Below are 16,502 nucleotides of genomic sequence, written 5' to 3' on the forward strand. Positions count from 1 at the left end.
CCATCAACCCTCGAGCTTCAGGAAGGGTGTTTCGTTGCTGTTTCCCCCCTTTTCTCCGCGGAGTTTAAGCAGGACGCCGGGTCGATCCTCTTGGCGAACCCCAAAGCTTGGACGTCCCTTGGGGCTTCGGCACACGATATAATACACGAGAAACTTAACAGGCATCGAGCTTACCGTCAGCCTTGTACAGCAACACACCCCTGCTCTTCCCTGTTAGCCGCCACGAGCCCCAATGTACCGTTTCTAGATTCTCTTCCTTCTCCGTCTATAACACCAGTCCTTCGCCTGTTTCCACCCTTAAACTATAAGTCTCTTTGGACAGCGTCGTTGCTCCCTCGTCGGCGCATCGCGCGCGTTTCTGTTTTCGAGTTTCGAGCCCCATTTCAGTTCTGGGAACATCTGCTAGCACACAGCGATCGCCAAACTCTCTCTCTCTCTCTCTCGTCTAGTCTATTCGGGTTGGTGGGTTTTAGCGCAGGAGGACTCTGAATCGTAATAAAACGCGAGCAACACGCATGGGATCAGAGGTTCCTCCCGCAACATCCCAAGCGCGGTTTAATGACAACGGTAATGGAGTATAGAAAATGAGACAGCGAAAACGGCCCACGCGGGATTTCGAGCGAATGGATATGCCAGCATTTATGTTTCATGAAACGCCAGCTCTCGAACAGCAAACGTGTCGCTTTTTGCCCTGTGTCAGTGTGCCGTATCTAACGCAGTTACAGCCGAGGACTTACAACACATAGGTCTCCTTCCCGTGACGCACCCTTCCGGTTTATATTATTCGGTCCATCCGTCGAATTTTTAACGCGTTCTCCCGTGCATCTCTCTCTCTATTATTACCCCGAATGTGCACTGTTTCCCGGAAACTCGTGATTTTTAACGAAAGAACCTCTGGTTCGCCTACCTAAAACCCGTCCTCGGAGTAACGACACGCTGCATTCCAACCATCGCTTCTTCCATATTCAGGTTAAGGAAGAAGAGGCACACAGGCAGGCGCAAGTAGTACGTGCTTCCTCGTTTCCCCTTCCTTCGTCGCGATACTCGTCCACCTTCGCGTCTTACCTTCCAGTTTTTGCCGTACGACGCAATATTCCAAGGCTCTCAAGGGCATGTGGCGAACGCGTTAATTGCCACGAAATTATTCAACTACGCCGCGGTAGGAAGAAGATCGCAGAGAGAGAGAGAGAGAGAGAGAGAGAGAGGAAGAGAAGCGAGAAGAGAGAAAGTGTAAGAAGTGAAAAAAAGGGAGAGTAGAGAAGGTAAAGGGCACCCATGAGGCAAGTGACGGCACTGGCACAAGGGGCCAGCCAGCCAGGCCGTGACGGAATTCATCGTCTTGCGCTGTTCGTTCCTCGTCCTCCTACTATGGCCCGTTCTCGTTGCACCATGGCTTCTCCTCGTTCTTCTTGCCCTTCCTCTCTTTCTCTCTCCGCTTCTGTTGGTTAGACGACACACGGCCCCTCTCTCACGGACCCCCCTAGAACGTACCCGGTTCTATTTGTCTCTGTCACCGGTAAATGGCCTTTGCAGAGCGGCACGACGAGCCTCGTAGTCTCCTCTCTTTCTCCGTTTTCCCTCTTTGTGTTCCCCGTGTCTTCTTCCTCTTCTTCGTCGTCCTACGGTCTCGACCGTGTGTGTGTGAGTGCTGTGCACGCCTTTATAAAGACAGAAGAGGGGCCTGCTGCTGCTGATGCTGCCTCATCGTGGCCAGAAAAATCGGCGAACATCGCGACGAATGACGCCAGTAGGACGAACCTTGCTCTCTGCTATTTCTCATTGGTATCGACGCTGTCTCGTTTGCCCTTCTTTCCATCTGGAGACGCTGATAGACGGCCACGGGCCCTCCTACGAGAACGGTAATGCGGTTTTGCGGTAGGTCGGATAGATACCGACGGTTTTTCACCGGCCTTGACGCGGGGATTAGAGGGGACTCGATGATGCTCGAGGACAGTGTTGGCCACGAAAGTAGTTTCGAGTGGATTGGCTTTATCTGGTTTCTGTTGTGGTAGCGCTGATGTTGCGTGCAGGATGTTGGGTTTGTCCAAGTCCCATTTTCACCACTTCCTTTTCAGGTTTTGTGTTTTCATATTAACATATTCACTGTGTAGTGAATTGGATGTGATTCAGGACAGTTTGAACTTGTCTGTTATTTAAATTTGTCGTCTTCTTGGACGATTAAGTTAAGTTAACTTTGACTTTATACGCTTTGAAAGTGTCAACGTTAGACGAACGAAAGAATCGTGTTCTGTGCTTCGTCGTCAGTGAGAGTCCTCGGTTCTAGTACAGGTAGAACTACCCAGTAGGGAACTAGGCGGTAAGAGGGGCATTGTACTAGGGTAGTGTGACTTGGATGTTCAACCCCTTGCACGGTTTTATGCCTTTTCACGTGAAACTCGTGGTGGTTGTGAGCTGAGAAGAATTCAGAAACAAAATTTCTCTTCGTATTCTCCTCGTAAAATAAAACACGAACGTTAGAATTCTCGGTTAAGGATCTGGTTTTGCTAGTCGGGGGAAAAGAAAATAGTGCATTTAGTTATCGTACAGGATGCTGCACATCCTTCGACAAAGGGGAAACCCGTTGTAAGCTATTTAACGCGAGTGAAAATTGGGAATTCCAAGAAGTGTGTGTGTGGCTTCTGTGAAGACACTGCATTCTTTAACGCGACATTTTAATTCCGTCGAGAGGGGTTTCTATTGGTCTTCGTGGGTAGAATGACATCAGCTGACGTGACTATACTAGGTTAACGAAAACGGAGTAGGAGAGGTTCTTTAAGTGAGCTAGTGCTTAGTTTGAACGGGGCTAATCTAGGATATTGCTCCGACAATTTAAACTATAAGATTGCGATAACACAGGAAAGAGAGGAAAATAGGTCTCTCTGTAATTGCAATTTAGTTTCGATGGACGATTGTGAAAAAGTTGGTTGTGCAATCTTTTTATCGATATAATTTCAATTGTTTTTCAAATTCACTTTGCTATTTATTCAAATTTTTCATAGGATTTATCTCACCCTTGAAAATTATCTAGTGAAACTTTTACGAATACAAAAATTGCTCCCTCTTTGTACATTAACGAGACTTGATCCTCCTTTGCTGTAAATGCTATTAGTCTCCCAAAAATATAAAAAAAAAAAAATTGACCCCGATTTTGTAATTTACTCACCTTCTTTCGTTCCCACTATTTGTGCCCGCAAAAGAACAAAATAGTTCATTTTGTCGTACGTTCTCACGGCCCTCGAACATTCCTCGAGCCCTCGAAAAATCGGAAATTCCACGGACGTGAAATACCGAGGCATCGGAAACACCAAACTTCCATCGACATGTCCATCGAGACACGTACGCGTCCGGTCTCGCGGGCGTTTAGCATGTAAACGTGACGCGGCGGTCTCAAAGCGGAACTGTTTGACGGAGTTCTCGAGCAGGACTTGCCGGACGGTCGAATAACAGCGCGGTCGAGAAATTTGTCGGAACAAAGGGGGATAACGAAGCAGCCGGTTTCCACGGGATTCGTGTCTTTGCGTTGGATCCTCTGGACACTTAGTTTCGACTTAAGTTCGTGGAAGTACGCGGCCCGAAACGGTGAGTAAACCGAGCAGAGAAGGTGGAACCGCGGGGGTTGGAAAAGTAGAGAAGGAAGGAGGAGTAGAGAAAAGTTTCATAGTGTCTGCGAACCGAAACTCACCTCTCTCTCTCTCTCTCTGTCTACTCTTGGACTTTACCGAGTTGCCACCCCGTGGAAATCGGTCGTTTTAAAAAGTCCAGCCGAACCAGCGAGATTGTTTAAACTCTTAACGATTGTTTAACTCGTTAAAGAGCCATTAGGGCCCGCAAGGCAGCCGGTTGCACTTGGAGAAATGTTGCGCCACCAAGCCAAACCCGGCCAATCGTTTCTTTCACCCTCCTTTCCTTTATCGAGAGTAAATTAATCCAACTTTTCTCCGGCAATCGCATTCAGTGCCTCGGTAGCTTCTTTCGACCGGTCGTTCTATTTTCTTTTCTTTTTCCTCTTCTTCTTCTTCTTTTTCTTTCTTTTGCGCGGCAAGGAAGCGTCCTCTGTGTGCTGCGTTGCTTGGAAGTTGCCCAGCTTCCAAACTTTCATCATAACTTCTGTTCTTTAATGCCTCTTTAATTTCGCTTCGACGCGCTATCTCGTGCTTCTTCTTCTTTTTTGTTATTAAACGGTCACGCGTTTGGACGTTGCTTAATATTGCGGTGTATGTATAGATTATTATTCTTACCCGAGTCCTTTGAATAATTAATCCCCTATTCCCCGTAAGATACAGGGGGATTCAGTTATAACGAAAATAAAACATATTTTTGCTGCTGTTGAAAATGTGAAGAAAATATTAAAAAGTGTGTATCGTCTACAAAGTTACACTATAAAAAACATGTTAATATGCGAAAAATATCAGTAACCTTGAAATCACTATTTTTTTATTCTCATATAAACTCATCTTACAAATTTTTTCATACTTCTAATAACAGTAGAAATAACGCAGACGTTCGTTACAACTAGGACACCCTGTACGTTATCCTTATACTTAATCAATTGAATTCCTCGTTTATCGATACACGCGTTGCTTATTTCCTGTTGCGAAAAAATTCTGTTTACTTGACGCACTCGGTGCGCGTACAGCCGTAACCGAGTTAAACATATTGAGATGTTACGTTCACGTGCGCACACGTGCACTAATTAACAAAGTGGTAGCCGTGCTTTTTCCATAGGTGCGCTAAATCCAACGGCGCGTTAATTAAAGTTTAATTGAAGATCGTCCCATGGCTCGTTCCGCCGGGAGAGCCGAGATTTTTGCTAATCCAAATCCGTTCGAGCAACAACGGGTTCAGGAAGCTCTCAGGCGATAGAACTTCTACGTCTTCTAATCGTCTTATCGTTCGCAGCGCAGGGTCGAAGGAGAGGCAACCGAAGACCCTGTATATCTTTCTAAATTACTCGCTAACTTTTTCCCCCGGCCGATTTTTTGTCCCCTGCCATTTACTTAATGAGGAATCAGAGGTAGAGAGAGGGAATTTCGCAGCGAGAAAAGAGCAGCCTGCTGGAAGATTTAAAGGAACGCGAACAGTTTCTTTCGGCCGACCTCCGTTATATCTCGCGTTTGCTCCTCTTTTGCGACTCTTTCCTTTTTTTTCCCCCCCCTCTCTTTTCTTTATCTTCCTCTTCTTTACCTCGCCGAAGCTAAAGGTCGATCCAAGTTGGTCGAGCAATCGCATTCGTTACGTGGAAGTTTTCTTAAGGAGGCAGTTTGTCTCAAGGTGTTTCCCACGTTCGAGCTAAGACCCATTTCCTCGTTCGAATATCTGCACGCTTTAAATCCGCGAGCTCTAACTGCCGTCGTCATAATGCCGTGTCCCGCGTGCACACATCTGTTTTCTCAGTCTTTTTTCTTTTTTCCCTCTTTTTGCGCTGTTCCTCCGGCTTCCTCGATGCTTTCAGAGATATTGCGAAACGGAGGTTAGTCATTGAATAATTGCTGGTTTTTTTCCTGGTTCGCGATTGATCGAATCGCGACGCCAGAGAATGAAAAGGAACTTAACGAGTCATTGATGAATATAGATGTTTCTAACGTGATTTCTTGAGGTAGTGGGATAGAATGTTCTGTGTTGTGAGGATTGGTAATATCGTCACTTTATGGCTGAGACTTGGCATCTGAGATTCAGTAGTTCCGAGACAAATTTTTTCATGAAGGTGATTCTACATTTATCCACTTTTGGTATTGTGAAATATTACCATAAGAAAAGTATAATTTCTGATACTCTTAGTCAGAAAATGTGAATTTTTTCGTTTCAAGAATGGAAAGTATCATTTTTGAGATTCTTATCCAGAAAATGTGAATTTTTTAATTCTAAGGAAGGAAAGTATCATTTTTGAGATTCTTATCCAGAAAATGTGAATTTTTTAATTTTAAGAAAGGAAAGTATAATTTCTAATATTCCTATCCACAAAATGTCCATTTTTTAATTTTAAGGAAGGAAAGTGTAATTTATTGAGATTCTTATCCAGAAAATGTCCATTTTTTAATTTTAAGGGAGCAAAGTATCATTTCTGATATTCCTATCCACAAAATGTCAATCTTTTAGTTGCAAGGAAGGAAAGTGTAATTTATTGAGATTCTTGTCCAGAAATGTCCATTTTTTAATTTTAAGGAAGCAAAGTATCATTTCTGATATTCCTATCCACAAAATGTCAATTTCTTAGTTGCAAGGAAGGAAAGTATGATTTATTGAGATTCTTGTCCAGAAAATGTCCATTTTTTAATTTTAAGGAAGCAAAGTATCATTTCTGATATTCCTATCCACAAAATGTCAATTTCTTAGTTGCAAGGAAGGAAAGTGTGATTTATTGAGATTCTTGTCCAGAAAATGTGCATTTTTTAATTTTAAGGAAGCAAAGTATAATTCTTGACATTCTTATTCAGAAAATGTCAAGCTTTTAATTTCTAGTTTTAGTATTTTAATGGCGATACGATGTTTGATAATAAAATTTATCACATCAGTCTGACAGCATCGTAAAATGAAATTTCTTGGAATGGTGTACGGAGGTAATGTGATACTTGTTGCGAATGATGAAGAATAATAGGTCTCTATGAAGGTTGGTTATATGATAAGTCTGAGTCACTTAGTTTTTAGTCATATTAGGTGAAAACAAAAGAACGTTCTAGATTTTCTGCGACGAGGAAGACATTTTTTCGCAATGATTCACTCCAGCGATCTTAATTGTTGGGCGATTATCGAAATTAGTCACGTCGAATCAGATTATGGCAAAATGGACAAAGTCGTTACTATATACCGAGAATGCTATTCATTCGTTTCGCTCATTTTATCTACAATTATACATCGTTTCTTAACATTTTCTTGTCTTGATTGTCTTGAAATAAGGGAAGTAACATTGCCTAACTACAGAACACTTGATACTTTATTAAAACAGCACAAGTAGAAATATAAAATACAGAAACAACAGTAACGAACTCCTCTTTCTAAATTCATAAAATAATATATTCAATTATTCCCCGAAATTAATTTTGCATCAACAGAAATAACATATTTCGAAATGAAATAACAACAAACACGTGACTGTTAAACTTATCTCGTATTATTCTACTTGCATGTCCATTACATTTCTGTTTTAACTAAGTTTCCATTTACCCACTATTTTACATAACATTCCTCTTACATCTGCTTGTCCCTTTAAACTCTTCAGAGACGATATTTTAAAATTAAAAACAAATTATCTAATTCTTTACGTAGTTAAATCGACAGAAATTAACCTACACTTTTCACATTTTCCCTGTCACAAATATTCAAATTTCCGGAAAACTAATCGTACGCGCATGTAAGTGTCCCTGAAGATGTGATTCGCCAGAAAAGGTCACAGGGACAGCAAGAGGCAGGAAAGAGCGCCGTTTCCTCTTTTGGTCCCATTCCGTTATCCACCCACGCTTCCTCCTTCTCTCATTCTTTTTCCTGTTGGCGTTGGAAGCCCAGTGTCCCTGGTTTACACCAAATGATCGCATTCGTTACGGGAATTGCCGCTTAAAAAGGGCAGTTACCCCTTAAGGTGCGTTCTCCAGCTGGTAACGGGCCTCCTCTTTAACTATACACAGCACTGGCCTCGTAATTTACTCGTGCTGCTCGTCGAACTATTTAAATTCCACCGGTCCTCCCCGCGTTCTCCGTTTCTCGAAATCGAACCGAGCTCTCACGAAGAGAGAGAGAGGGAGATCTCTCCTTAAAATTCCCAGGACGACTTGGCGAGATAGCATTTCTCCACCGGCAGCTGTGTCCGCTCGATTCTCGTAACGAGCAATTGAAGGATCGAAGCGAACGTTCTGGCCCGGTTTCAGGATCGAATCTCCTCGAGAAACGACCTTGATTTCACGGAGGGTTCGACGAACCGAGTGTTTCCTTCGCTTTTGACGGTCCCTCGTTCGAGTGGCCTTAATCGAGATCGGCCTTGTCGCGTACCTGCACGCTCCAATCAGTTGATCTGAATTCTTTCACTCGATATTGCGTTCGAAGACGGAATACCACTTTTCGGAGGATCTCCGGTGATCGGAAGTTTTTCTAGAGAGATGATATCGACTGTAGAGCGCTGACTTTGCGTCTTTCTTTGAAAATAATGTCAATTTCAATTTTTTTTTCTTTTTTCAATGCTTTTCAATTTGAGAAGAAATTATTTCTGGCGATACGAATAGGGACGAACGATCGATTAGGTGCACAATGGTAGTCAGCGATACGCGGAAGTGCAATTTAATTTACAAATTTCCGCTCTCCGCGAGAATTTAGGTCGAGTAGAAAATTTACCTTGACGCGGTATGCATTTACGAATTGTGCGGGAAACATTTTCAATATCCGTTAAAAGAAAATGAAAAAAAAAAAAGAAAAAGCAAGGGAAGAAAAATTTATTCGAACTCTGCTTATCACGGTGAATTTGCGAAACTTCGATATTACTCGACGAGTCTCGATCTACCGTGAATACACAATTATTGGTATTTTTATTCATTTCCCGATACTTGGACGCGACTTTTCCCCTACGTTCTATATCCAGAGATCCCCCGTGAAACTCTCTGTACAGTACTTCTAGTAACGTCTTGAAACCTATGTGAAAGCTTCTTAAAAAGTTGCACGTTTCGCGCACGCATTCTATGGGAATAGTGGGTCACCGATGTTTCCAACGGAACAGTGTCGGCGTTGGTAAAACGACGAGGGAAACCACCGCAACGAATAGTACCCTGTACAACAAGAGGCGAAGTAAATAAAAGTAACCCCTCTCGGCTCTTCTTCCGCCGTGGTGTTTCCGTGGAAAATGATGAAATATGGGCAGGAACGTAGGAAGTGCTATCGAGTGCATCGCACGGAAGCCCCGTCGGTTTTCCATTAAAATAAATGTGCATATTAAAGCGCGCACTTTGTAATTAAAATTAACGCGCGGCCATTTCTGCCGGAGGCTTTCGGTGCGCACCGTGCAGAAATTACTTGGCGTGTTCGGATCGACCGTATCGTCTAGTGGATATACACATCGAATCTACCGTGCTCTCCTCTCTGTCCCTCTTTGTGCTTCCGGGTGGACGCTGTTAATCGCTGGAAATTCTTCTCCTCGTTAATGCACCGACGTTTGTCCGAACAGGCTCCAGATGAAACATTCGAAAAGTTCAATTTCTTCTTTACCTCGCGTTGTTACAACAGAGTGAAATTTTTGGGGGTTGTTTTCTTTTTAGGGATCGAAAGTTCAACGAAGCTTTAGGAGTAGGGAAGTTGAGGAAGTTTAGGAAGTGAATTTTTTAATTTGAGAAAGAGAAATTTCCCTCCACTATCGGTAATTGTGATAAAAATTTTATGTTTTCTGTAAAAAATTCTGTTTCGTACTATCGTATGGTAAAGACCAAATTTTGTTCGCTGGTAGACAGAAATATCTGATTTCTAATCTTCTTCTAATTCCGCTGAAAATTTGTCAGTTTCTTCCTATTAATTTGAAGTTCGTATTTGGCGCCAATTAAGACACTTCAAATTACAAGATCTAAGATTTAACAAGTGTCTTCAACGAGACCCAATACGCAACTCTAACAATGTTTACGAAAAGCGATTGCCCCGGCAATTTTCCCTCTAATCACCGCGTCCCTAGGAATCGAGCGAATCAGGGAAGGAAGACAGAGAAATTTACCGTTGGAATCGAGCTAGCCGCGTCTCTTCGTTTCCCGCTCAGTTTCCGGCTTAATCCGCGAAACTTTTCTGTCCCATTGCCGGTCAGTTCTCTGGTAAACACGCTAATTAAAGTGTCGTTTCACGGTTGTTTGATTTTCCCAGGTCGGAGAGATAGGTGGCCCCTGCGGTGGTGTAGTAGCGTCCTTCTGTCGCGACGTCTCGGGTTTAGATCGGTAATACCCCGGTGTAAACTGTCGGCAATTAAGACGGCCCGTTAATTACGGTTTTAACCTACATACTGGGTGCGTGCGTGTGTGTCAACCTGCGGTACAATGGGAATTCGCGAGGAAAGGCACGCGTGCGCCCATCAGATAGCGGGAGGAGGGAAGAGCGCGTCTCCAGAACGCGAACCACCATCTTTCCTCTTGATCTATCTCGCGTGCACGAGCGTGAGGAACACACGCATACCTGGCACAGAACCGTGGCTGGCTTTCCTTCTACGTGGAATCGCGCGTTCTTGGATATCTCGATACTTATCTGCTTGTCGGTTACCCGCCGTGATTCCACGCTCCCCCTTTCGATCGTTGCGTGTTTCTTCGTACGAGTCGCGTTCCTCTCATCTCTCGACGAAGGAAAGAATCGCGAGGTCGTGTGGAAGCTTGTAACAATGCGTGTTTCATTGTTTTTTTTTCTTCTTTTTCTTTTTTGGAAAAGATGCGATCGAGGTGTGGAGGAAGTTGAATTATTTTTGTTTATTAGAAAAGCAACACTGACCTCCTTAGCTGAACTGTTCTGTTTAGCAGTTTTCTATTTTTCAAGGTGTTTGCACGGGGCTTTAGTTACTGTGTAATTTGTTTATTCTTACATGAAAATTGGAAAATTTCGAAATGTTCGAAAATTCGGACAAGGAGAGAGCAGTTTATAATTTATCAGTTGCAATTGTCACAAACAACATCCATCTTCGCCATATCTCGGCAATAATCTACAAGGTTCTCGATATCTCAAGACAGGAAGTCACTTTCAATACCACCTCACATCCACATCTGCAACTGCATAAAAAATCGCAAGATGTCATATTTACAGAGCGTATTCCAAACATCGTATCCTGCTTATCTCTCCCTACGGCATGAGGCACCGTAGAGTCCACGATTCGCGTCACTCGTCAATCAATGGATGCGTTTATTCTCGAAACACAGATGCCCCTAGGAAATCAGCATTATCACTCGTGAATTTATAGCACGCGATATATCTCTCCGACAACTTCCTCGACACTACCTTTCCAGCCAAAACACAAATTATCCTTACACACGTCATAAATTACAATTACAAGATACGGTGTACTTCACGTGTGCGCGAAGAAAGAAAGAAAAGAAAGGAGAGGACGAAGGTAAACTGGAATTGACGTGTTGCAGAGCGTCGAAGGGGAGGCTCGACAGGGTGTTGTGTGATGGGTGTTCGGGAAATGAGGAAAGTTTTTGTTACGATTGAACGTTACTTGGCGATATAAGGAGGAACGTGCACGAAGAAGAAACACCTTTTTCTTCTTCAACCCGGTCCTCTGCATCCAACGTCGCCGCACACTCTCTCTCTTCTCTCTCCGCTCTGCTATCCTCCTATTCGAGGAATTTTTTCCCCCTTTCACACGTATTTCCGCGCGTCCTGCACAAAGTCGTGCGTTTCATTTCGTTAAGAGGAGTGGTGTGTGCGTGTTGGGGTTCCGATTCAAAGGCACCTGGTTTCCCTAGTCGATAAATTGTCAGAGAGAGGAGAGACCCTCCCCTTCGGTTCTTGTTCGGTCTCCGTCGCGGTTCTCTCTGCCAGCCTGCTGCTGCTGCTTCTTCTGCCCCTCTACTTCTCTACGTTCTCACCTCTCTACGTGGCTTTCTTTCCCGTTCAGTGACTTTTAGGAAGTCCTGCGTGAACTTTCGAACGACCAGGCCCTTTCTGATCGCGTGCTCGAGTAATTATCACGGATAACACGTCCCTTCTGAATTGCAGCCGGATTATTTTCTGCACGCTTTCATCCTTGGTTAGAACCGTGACGAAAATCCTCGTTCATCCTTAACGCACTCGCGTAGGGACGTTTGAAGTCGCAGTTGGCACGATTACGGGGTGATTTCGCGTCTGTTTCTTTCAGTCGCGTTACGCTGGGATATGACTGCTATAACTGACGAATATTTTTTCAGGAAATTTGATTTCATTCGTGACACATCTGTTACGGCACTTCTCGAGAGAAATCGAACCGTTTAGAGCGTTTTGTAAATTTACTTCGAGACAGATGGAAATGGGTGAGAATGCCAACGACGCATATCTGCCTTCTTTCTGCCTTACGAGTCATTTTTCTTTTGAATTTTAACACGTGGCGATCTTCAGGTGTTAGATGTTATCGTTGGTTGGATTGTTTCGTTGGAAGTTCACGGGGGAAACTGTCTTCGCGTGCAGCACTCCACGAGTTGATTCACCCTGAGTTTCGAAGAGATAATCGGAGCAATTATTCTAAGGCTGAGGGTGTTTCGTGTCGTTGGTTATGGTGTTAAGTCGCGATTAATGTAAAACAGCTGTACAGTCACGCTAAAACTTCAGTCTTACCGGCGTTCGCGAAAATGCTGGTGTTTCTTTCGATTCAAGACCAAGTCACTCGTTAAATACGCCTTTATTCACACTCGTCGCCGATTTCAGTTTATACTGTACACGTTTTCACTTTACAACGTGTCATTCGAAACTCCCCTTCGTTCGAATCGGGGTCCCTCTCTTTATATCGAGGAAACGTTTCGAACGACTAGAAAGTCATTATTCCGTCTAGGTGGATACGCGAGATCGTTTCAGCCGCGAATTTACGCGATAACGAGGGAGAAATTCCGCAAAGTTTGCGTCCGATCCGACCGGTGAAAATTAATACCACACAGGCGCAGTCCGTTTTCTTCATCTTTCTCGCGTGTAAAGTTAAGAAACGAGCTCCACGCTCCATTTCACGCGGCTCCATAAAATGCAAATTTCCGATCACCGGTGGTAGTATAACGGTTTCATTCTCGTATGCTGCAAACGGGGAACCGAATACCGAAACTCTCCCTTTCCACTTTAACCCTTTCGCTACGCTCGTCCCTTCTCACGATATTAATCACGTTTAACCGTTCAATTTTCGAGTATGTCGCAAAAAATGTGTCCGATGCAACACGAAATAAATTATACGTTCGATTTTTTTTTGAAATTTATCTCAATTAAATACTTACAATACTATAGTTCTGTACCTGAGAGCCAGACCGACCCATAACTTATTTTATGACTTTGTTATTTATTAATTAGGTCCCTGTGGCACTAATAAAGTAAAAAAGGATCGCTAAAATAACGCACTTATAAAACTCACTTTTGAAAATAATCGTGGAACTTTTAGTACTATATATTTGATCAAAGTTTTCGATACTTTATTCTGATATAAAGACAAAAGAGAAACTCGCGGTGTTCCGCATGTAACACAAAAATAAGCCATCGTCGGTCCGCGAAATTAAGGCGGGAAATTTAAGAACCAAGGATAATAACCGTTCTCTAATTCTGTATGTACAGGTCTGGGCGAGGCTCGAGGAAGACGCCTCCGCGAGGATCCCCGGGCGCACCGAGAAGCATCAGGCGAAGGTGGAGGAGGAATCCGCGACAGATCGTGTTGTCGCGTAGCGTTAGGACGTAGAGTAGTAAGATGCTAGTCTTCCCGGGTTACGGCGAGGCATCGACGAGGATGGGATCGATGCTGTCGCATCAACAGCAACTTCGTCTGCTCCTGTCGATCCTGGTGCTGTTGTCTCCTCAGCTACCGGTTCGTTCCACCTCGGCCGACATAGTACAAAGGTTCCACGACCCGGAGGTGAAGCGCATGAACCATCTGGTCGTGGATAAGAACACTGGCCGTGTTTACGTGGGCGCGGTGAACCGGCTTTATCAGCTCTCGCCGGACCTCAGTCTCGTGGTGAAAGAGGTGACCGGTCCGAAAGGCGACTCGACCGCTTGCTCGATGATCGACTGTCCCCGCGAGACACCGACGCGGCTGGTCGACAACGTGAACAAGGCGTTGGTGATCGACTACACGACCACCAGGTTGATATCGTGCGGCAGCCTTTCGCAGGGCACTTGTCGCGTTCGAAATCTCCACAACATCTCGGATATGGTGCAAGAAGTGAAGGAGGCGGTGGTCGCCAATAATGCTACAGCCTCGACTGTCGCGTTTATCGCCCCAGGACCACCGAATCCTCCTGTTTCTCAGGTGATGTACGTAGGCGTGACGTACACCGGAAACTCGCCTTACCGATCGGAGGTACCGGCTGTTAGCTCGAGATCCTTGGACAAGGATCGAATGTTGAACATCGCGGAGTCTGCTGTCACCACCGGTACCAGGATGTACGTGAACTCGTTGTCGCGGGAGAGATATCCGATCAACTACGTGTACGGATTCAGCAGCGGCGGTTTCAGCTATTTCATGACCACGCAGATGAAGGACACGGAGAAAGCGATATACATATCGAAGCTTGTGCGGATATGCCAGGACGACGAGCACTATTACTCGTACACGGAGATACCGATCAACTGTACCAACGACGGGATATATTACAATCTCGTGCAGGCCGCGTACGTAGGTAAAGCCGGCTCGGTTCTCGCCGGGGATCTAGGTATCACCGCACAGGACGACGTGTTATTCGCGGTTTTCGCCGAGGGCAATTCCTCGAACAGCGACGTACCGAAAGAGCATTCCGCGCTCTGTGTCTACTCGTTGAAGGCGATCAGGAGGAAGTTCATGACCAATATACAGAAGTGCTTCAGCGGCGAGGGACACAGGGGACTGGAGTACATCTCTCCGAGCCACAAGTGCATCTTGACGGTGAGTGATTCCTTCTGTATTTTCACATCGACGACCGTCTCTTTTTACGATCGTGTTGACACTTCCATGGAACACAGAGTGCTTAATAGACGTTCCAGGTAGCGACCATTTTCTGCGTACTTTTCTTCTGAAAGGTTTTCAGGTTATAAACGTGTTTGCAGCGATTTCTCGAAAATAGATTCGACGAAAGGTTAGAAGCAACGTTGGGTGTTTGGAATTGTGGCGCGTGGTTGAAGAGGAGGCGCGATCAAAGTCGAGCCTCGAAGCGGTTAGAACACGCGTCGCCGCGGGTTGAAGAGTGCGGCACGAGTCGTAAATGGATTTTCCTCTTCAACGGGCCCTCTGGTTTGCCGGCTGGACGGTGGGATACGATAACGGTTGCAGCGTGTTTCGTCCATCGGTGTCGATTTGCATTCAAGAACGTACGTTTGCTTTAGCAGCCGTAAGGCCGGGTAATCGGTAAACCGCCATCGGTTTTCTTATCGCCTGACAGCGCTGCATGGGGGCTTAAAGAACCCCCCGCTCTCTCGCTCTCCTTTGGAAAGAAACACGAGAACAGGGCGCGCGTGCTTTCTTGCTCGATTTTACACGTGCACCCACGATCGGTTCGTGAGGCGACGTTACAAACGCGCTGCCTGAATGATCGTTTCTCATTTACATAGGCTCGAATATAAAGTAAACTTTTGCACAGAAGACCGGCTCCGGCTCGGGCTCTCTAACGCCTGGCTCGGTGGGTTACACGTTTGTTGTTGTTGTCGCTGTTGGATTCGCGCGTATCTTGTTGCAACTACGACGACCGGCTTAACTTGTTCGACCCGTGCTACGAGAGATTTAAACCGATTAACCGGGTGATCGTCCAAGGATAACGTGGAATTTCTTTGATATTTTCGTCGTTTTCTTGTTTGTTATATCTGGTTAGATGTGTCTGTGTGTGTGTGTGTGTGTGTGGGGGGGTAAAAAGTGTTCATCGAGATGTAGATTCGAGTAAATGAGATTGGCACGGTTTCGTAGAGGGATAGCTGGTGTAATCTTGTTGGTCGAATTAAGGTTTAGGAAATTAGACGTTACTCGAACACTGGATTATACTTGTATCTGTGACGCGTAATTGTTTTTTTTCATGGTACGTGTACTTTCTTACTTCCCGGGCGTATAATCCGTTTCGGTTCATTCTGATACTAGCTTTTTCTTATCTGGTTCCGAGAATCGTAATCTTAATATTGACGTTCGTCGAAAGTTTAGAATTTCAATGTTAGTTGTTGAGGATGCTTGAAATCGACTTAAACTGTTGATCTTCTTTAGAAAAATGCTAACGTTTCTTCTGCTTTCCGAAATGGAATTTTGATTAAAGGACAGAAAGACAATCTTCGACTAAGAATTCAATCTTATCGATATTTTTCCATCTGCAGATATTTCAACGTGAACTTTTGACTCGCTTTCAACGTTCTAAACGTGTCACCAACCCTCGGTGATTCAAATCTGAAGACACGAGAATGACACCCAGGTGAAAACGAAATTTACGATAACGGACTTCTCTTCTTCTCTATCGGTACCGAAATCGGACAAATCTCGTTACTGGATTTATAAAGTATGCAGCTGGATCTTTACCTGGTTTTTATTCTCATCTCGGTCGAATGAAATTCACGTGGAAAAAAGAAACCCGTCTCGGAAAAAATGTGGAAATTCGACGAGAAAAATTAGTGAAAAGAAAGGATAATAAGGACGATGAAAAGAGCAACATCGAGAGGGTCAGACGGTCGAATCGAATTACCCGAGGGGTAATCCAATACACGTGCAACGGAGAGAAGGTCCGTAGTCGATGATTTGCTGAATGGCTGCCAGGTAGAAAGGCCTCTCGGAGAAGGCCGCGATTCGTCCTCGTAGTCCATTACGACGTAAATCAATTGGCCTGTGCCTGTGTGCGCGCTACTCTCGTATTTACGTAACAGGTGGTGGTATCGAAAACCTGGAGGATGAAACACAA

The 16,502-nt window shown here is 44.6% G+C and overlaps 2 protein-coding genes across 2 annotated transcripts in view; one reads left to right on the top strand and one right to left on the bottom strand.

Moving 5' to 3' along the window:
- LOC108577828 (laminin subunit alpha-1) overlaps positions 1–1,114 on the bottom strand; it is a 105,645-nt gene extending 104,531 nt beyond the window's left edge. The window contains 1 exon segment of the mRNA XM_017941071.1: positions 1,066–1,114. Within this exon segment, the coding sequence (XP_017796560.1) occupies positions 1,066–1,114 (49 nt within the window).
- A 12,234-nt stretch (positions 1,115–13,348) lies between these two features.
- LOC108577920 (plexin-A1-like) lies at positions 13,349–14,521 on the top strand (the record flags this gene model as incomplete). The annotated part of the gene is made up of 1 exon (XM_017941187.1): positions 13,349–14,521. A coding segment is annotated over exon 1 (1,173 nt), but the record flags the coding sequence as incomplete, so codon positions are not given.
- Between the last annotated feature and the right edge of the window lie 1,981 nt (positions 14,522–16,502).

The sequence above is a fragment of the Habropoda laboriosa genome, unplaced genomic scaffold (assembly GCF_001263275.1).
Source record: "Habropoda laboriosa isolate 0110345459 unplaced genomic scaffold, ASM126327v1 scaffold32, whole genome shotgun sequence".
Lineage (NCBI taxonomy): Eukaryota > Metazoa > Arthropoda > Insecta > Hymenoptera > Apidae > Habropoda > Habropoda laboriosa.